This window comes from Sus scrofa, chromosome 7 (genome assembly GCF_054392235.1).
Source record: "Sus scrofa isolate SSC_HxYL_T2T_F1_AM1 chromosome 7, Sscrofa_HxYL_maternal_Yorkshire_Landrace_v2.0, whole genome shotgun sequence".
Taxonomy (NCBI): domain Eukaryota; kingdom Metazoa; phylum Chordata; class Mammalia; order Artiodactyla; family Suidae; genus Sus; species Sus scrofa.
The window spans coordinates 62,531,116-62,537,139 of NC_139389.1; the positions used below are offsets into that span (position 1 = coordinate 62,531,116).

At 57.1% G+C, this 6,024-nt stretch overlaps 1 protein-coding gene across 25 annotated transcripts in view; it reads left to right on the forward strand.

The window, feature by feature from the left end:
* The window catches only part of CFAP100 (cilia and flagella associated protein 100), a 40,191-nt gene extending 35,360 nt beyond the window's left edge, over nucleotides 1-4,831 (forward strand). For 22 of the 25 annotated variants that reach the window (XR_014810437.1, XR_014810441.1, XR_014810444.1 and 19 more), the window contains 4 exons: nucleotides 712-847; nucleotides 2,201-2,406; nucleotides 3,186-3,279; nucleotides 4,549-4,831. Coding sequence is in view for 13 of the 25 variants with exons in the window: in XM_084968575.1 (XP_084824701.1) it covers nucleotides 712-847; nucleotides 2,201-2,406; nucleotides 3,186-3,279; nucleotides 4,549-4,662 (550 nt within the window). In the remaining 12 variants the exon portion in view is untranslated. Of the gene's footprint in view, nucleotides 1-628; nucleotides 848-2,200; nucleotides 2,407-3,185; nucleotides 3,280-4,548 lie in introns of all 25 variants that reach the window. The other 3 variants (XR_014810436.1, XR_014810438.1, XR_014810448.1) reach the window with 1 other exon arrangement.
* Nucleotides 4,832-6,024: the final 1,193 nt, after the last annotated feature.

The following is a 6,024-nucleotide window of genomic DNA, read 5'->3' on the forward strand; positions in this document are numbered from 1 at the left end:
TAAAAAAAATCTGATCTGCTGTTGCCGTGAGCTGTGGTGTAGATCACAGACACGGCTGGGATCCCGTGTTGCTGTGACTGTGGTGTAGGCCGACGGCTACAGCTCTGATTCAACCCCTAGCATGGGAACTTCCAAAAACACACACACACAAATCTCTCTGTGAATATCTAGAGTAGCATGATTCCCAAGAGTCAAATGGTGGAAACTACCCACATATCCCCCAGTGCATGGATTCATCAGCAGAGGGTGGGTCTCTGTACAACAGCCTAATCATGGTCATAAATGGACAGCAGTGGTCACGCTGTAACACAGACAGACCGGAAAACATCCTGAATAAAAGAGCCAGACACAAAGGGGCAGGGGTCTTGTGGCTCCATGTTGACGGGATGTCAGAAAGGGAGAGGGGACAGTGGCAGTGACTGCTGATGGGTGCTGGGTTTCTCTGCAGGTGGTGAAAATGGTCTAAAATTAGGTTATGATGTTGGCTCTGCCACTTGGTGATAATGCTAAAAACGACTGAATTGTGCATTTAAAAATAATCTTATGGTGCATTCTATGCCTCAGTAAAGCTGGGTTTTCTTCGTGTGAGCTGTTAAAGCTCTTACCCTTTACCTCTGTGTCTCCCCAGGGCCCCTGAGCCCTGGGCCTCACACACTGGGCCCTCTGCGCATGCTAGGGCTGGCAGACTCAGAGGTGCTGTGCCCCATCCAGGGACAGGGAGGTCAACCAGCTGAAGCAGTGGATCACCACACTGATGATGTCCATTGCCAAGGAGGAGGAGACGGCCGCCGAGCTGGAGCTCAAAGCCCGCGTCTTCCATTTTGGCGAGTACAAGGGTGATCAAGAGGTAGGGCCCCTGGACAGATGGATGGATGGCAGCCTGTGGGTGATGGTGGGCACAGGGCATGTTGTGGCCACAGGCCTGGGTTGGGGTGGGGGCATTCGTGGGTATCTGCTGGGAGGAGGCCCAGTGCCCAGAGCCTGGACAGTGGGAGATCGAGGCCTGGGGGCTGCTGTGACCCCCTTACCACCCTCCAGGCTCTGGGCCTGACCCAGGGGCCCTGCTGGACAAGACCCTTGGCCCCAAGCCCAAGCCACCATATCCTCCTGCCCTGTGGACAGGCAGCTCCTCAACACAACAAATATAACTACTTCTTAAATGCACAATGTGCGTCCGAAAGAGACTCTCTGGGGGTGGGAGAAGGCAGCTCATCCCGGCCAGGCTGGGGATGGGGGGTGGGGGTGAGTGAACGCTGAGGGCACAGAGGCAGGGATGTGTCCCCAGACCAGGACTGGGCACCCCCTCCTGAGAGCACACCCAGGGCCAGCTTACTAGTTCACTCAGATTCCTGTTGATGCCTACTGGGCATCAGGCCCACGGGCGGCCCCAAGAATAGGCCTGGTGTGCCCACCTCCTGCAGACTCACTAGTGCCCTGGGGCTGGCCGGAGCCTTTGTGCCTGCTGTTCTCCATGTAACCCCCAGGCCTACCCCATGGGACAGGAGGTGTCAAGTGTGTTCTGTGTGTCAGAACCGGCTAAGAGGAGTTCCCATCGTAGCGCAGTGGAAATGAATCCAACTAGGAACCATGAGGTTGTGGGTTCGATCCTTGGCCTCACTCAGTGGGTTAAGGATCTGGCATTGCCGTGAGCTGTGGCGTCAGTCACAGACGTGGCTCAGATCCCGCGTGGCTGTGGCTGTGGTGTAGGATGGCGGCTGTAGCTTCAATTCAACCCTTAGCCCGGGAACCTCCATATGCCGCGGGTGTGGCCCTAAAAAGTGAAAAACCCCAAAAAACTCAAAAAAAAAAAAAAAAAAGAACAGGCTGAGAGGGAGTTCATCTGCTCATGGCCACACAGAATGCGGTCCTGTGAGGAGCTGAGGTCAGTGCAGCAGCAGAACAGGAGGGCTCCCTGGAATAGGACTGAGCCCCAGTAGTTGCTGGAACCCCACATCTGGCTGACCATGAGAGCGCCAGGGGTCTAGCACTGTGGCCAAGAAAGGTCCAGGTGTCCAAGTTCTGTCTGGCTCACATTTCCCAGTGTCCACGTTCAGTCTGGCTCGTACTTCCTGAGGGCTCCCTGCATGCTGGGCGCAGCCCTGGGAGGTCAACCAGGTTGCAGTGAGGGGTCTGGCAGGCCATGGTGTGGGGATGGCAAGGCCCACGCGGCTGGCTGGAGGGGGGCCTGCCCACCTCACAGGACAAGCTTCTGGAGAGTCTGAACCGCAAGGTGCTGGACGTGTACCGGCACTGTGTGGGCGGCCAGCAGGAGTCCAGCCTGGGCACTGTGCAGATGCTGGCCACCATCGAGCACCAGCTGGATGAGCTGCTTGAGAACCTGGAGCATGTGCCCCAGGCCAAGATCGAGCAGGCTGAGAAGACCAAAGAGAAGGAACGACGATTAAGGTGAGGGCCCTGCTGGCCTTGCCGGTCACGGGCATGCACTGCCCCTCGGCGGGAGGGCCCAGCTCTGGGCTGGCACTGGGGACAGAGGTCAGACGTGGCCCTGCTCTAGGAGCTCTGGAGCCAGGAGCAGGACCTGCTGCCCTGTGCCGAAATGGAAGCAGGGCTGCGAGGGGCCTGGGGGTCCAGATTGGGCACCAAACTCTGTCCAGTGGACAAAAAGCCCCTCTTTCAGAGTGGAGCACAGTGTGGTATCAGGGAGCCCAAGTGAGGGTGTGGCCTGGCCTTTTAGGACATGGGACAGCAACGGGCGCTTTCCGGGCTGGACTGAGTGTGAGAGGCGCTGTGCTGCCAGAGGCTGGGGTAGGGGAGGGCCTGACCCGGGAGCTGAGGTCAGCACAGGCCCAGTGGGGCGAGGGTGCGTTCAGTCCTAGCAGAGCCCTGAGACGTGGCCACCTGCACACAGCCAGGTCTCTCCCATACACACAAGGCTCTTCCTCTGTGTCCTCAACCCTGCTCAAGCAGACACTGACAAAGGTTTGATGGCCACAGGTACAGACAGGAAGGACACAGGCTGGGCAGTGATGGGGGCGCCCCAGTACGTAGACCAGAGACCAGGAAGGGGGTCCAGGAACATGGGACTCCTGGGTGTAGGGACCCAGAGCTGGCACCCCCACAGGCCAGGGTTGGAAGCACGGCTCTGACCTGGCAGGGAGGGCTGTGTGGCAAGGAGCTGGTGACTTGGGCCTCCAGTCTTTAGTCCGTTTCTTGCTGCCACCCAGACTCCGGGAGGAGAAGGCGAAGTTGCAGAAGGAGCTGCAGGAGGAGCGTCTTCAGCGGGCACAGGCTCGGGCTCAGGCAGAGATCAAGAGGAAGGTGGGCCAGGTGGTACAGGGGTGGCACCGGGAGGCACAGGGGTCTTGGAGGGGCTGTTGGCTTTGGCCCAGCCCACTCCACCCTTTGCAGACGCTATTGCTGTGGTTCTGGGGGAAAGATGGGGCCACCGAGCCACGGCAGGGTAGAGCAGGGTCCCCATTCCTGGGCCCACTGGCCTTACTTACCCCTCAGGACCTGCCCTCCTCAGGGCCCCGCCTGCACTCCAGCCGGACCCAGGCCAAGCTCACCCCCTCCAAAGCTCCCTGAGTGCGTTCCTGAGGCCTCTGCCTCATAGCACTTGGGTTGGAGCGGCCACTTGCCTGCAGGCCCTTGGCCCAGGCCTCAGAGGCAGAGGAGGCCACTGCTGGGCCTCCCGTAACCCTTGCAGCAGGAGAGCAGGAACTTATTCATCCCACTGCTTCTCTTGTTTTCCCCCTACACACACACACACACTCTTAGACATATAGACTCGCACATGTACGCTCACACAGAAACACACACACTCTCACCTATCCACTCATACAAGACAGATACACACACACTTACAATACACTCACACACAACACACACGGAGACTCACTTATACGCTCTCCCTCTCACATACACTCACACATAGACCCACACTCATACACACACACTCACATAAATACACACACACACTCTCACCTATCCACTCACAGAAGGCAGACACACACACACAATACACACACACATAACACACACAGAGACTCACACACACTTCACATACACTCACACATAGACACACTCACATAAACACACTCTCAAACACACACAGACTCATACACTCAACCCTTACACATTCACACACTCTCACATATACACTCAGACAAGACAGACACGCTTACAATACACACACACAACACACCCGGAGACTCACACACTCTCACATACACTCAGAGACTCACACACACATACACACTCTCACATAGACACACACTCTCAAACACACACACACACACACAGAACCACACTTAATGTAGATACATTACATTCACAGAGACTCACACTCCCAATACACTCACACATTTGCACACTCATCCACACACTCACCCAGGGCCGGTGCCTCAGGGAACAGGCTTGGTCCAGGCTAGGTGGGCTCCCTCCCAAGCACCCAGAGCCGTCCCACCCCTGCCTGCCTGTTGACCACAAGTGGCCAGGAGCTCCTGGCTAACCTCAGAGCAGGCTGTCTAGACCACGGGCCTGCCCATGAGCTGGGAGCACAGGCTCAACGGGCTTCGCTCCCTGCAGAGGGGCCGGAGACTCCTGTGCCGCTCCCGGCCGCCCGCTCAGAAGATGAAGGCACCGTCTGAGCATGAGCTGCTGGACAAGGACAACGAGGAGCAGCTGTTCTTCTTCACCTAGCCTGTGGGCTGCCGTCACTGATGGGGACGGAGAGAGGCAGACGGCGAGCGGCCGGGAGCAGAGGCAGGGCTGGGGGCGGGGCGTGGGCACTGGCGACTGTCACCGAAGCCCTTGCCCCTCATGCTGCCCCTTCCTTCTCCTGTGAAATAAACACGTGTCTTTCTGGTGCCTTGAGGCCTGTTTGAGGAGGCAGGTCAGCCTCCCCACGTTGGTCATTTCACCCCAGCGGAGACAGAGGGAAGAGCCCATTCGGTGCTCCATTTGAACAGTTGCTGAGACAAAAGCCAGTCCCACTCTGGTGGAGGTGAGTGTGGGATCCACCCCAGCTGGACCCTGAGGCGAGTGTGGGGTCAGTGCCAGTTCTGTCTGAGGTGAGTGTGGGATTAATTCTGCCTCGACCCTGAGGTGAGGCGTAGGATCAATCCCAGCTACACCCTGAGGCGAGGTATGGGATCAACCCCATTCCTACCTAAGGTGAGGTGTGGGATCAACCTAGTTCCACCCTGAAGTGAGTGTGGGATTGACCACAGTGCAGCCCTGAGGTGAGTGTGGGCTCAGCTCCAGGTCCACCTGCGATGAGATGTGGGATCAACTCTAGTTCTACCTGAAGTGAGATGTGACCAGGTCCACTGGGAAATTAGATGTAGGTTCAACCTCAGTTCCACCCTGAAGTGAGTTGGGGGGGTCTATACTAGCACACCCTGAAGAGAGTAGGAGGTCAACCACAGTTCCACCCTGAGGTGAAATGTGCAATCAGCTCCAGCTCCTCCCTGGGATGAGGTCCCTGAGGTGAGGCGTATGATCAACCCCGGTTTCACCCTGAGGTGATGAGTGGGATGAACCCCAGTACTGTGCTGAGGCAAAATCTGGGATTAACCCCAGTCTTACCTGAAGTGAGTGTGGGAGCAACACACTTCTGTGTGAGGTGAGGTTTCAGTTCAAATCCAATTCCATCCTGAGGTGAATGGTGGAATCAATCCCAGTTCTGAGGTGAGGTGTAGGATGGACCCCAGTTCCACACTGAAGTGAGGTGTGGGATCAATAGCAACTTCACCCTGAGGTGAGATGTGGAATCAACCCCAGTTTTACCTGAGGTGAGATGTGGAATTGCATCAATTCCACCCTCAGGAGGTCAAGAGCCAACCCCAGTCCCCACGCGTGGGATCAACACCAGCTCCACCCTGAGGTGAGATGTGGAATCGCACCAGCTCCACCCTTAGGAGGTCAAGAGCCAACCCCAGTCTTGAGGCGTGGGATCAACTCCAGCTCCACCTAAGTGAGGTGGAATCGCCAGGCAAGGGAGGTATGTTCTTATTCCTCAGACGCATTCTCACCTGGCCTGACCTCAACCTGACTTTGCTC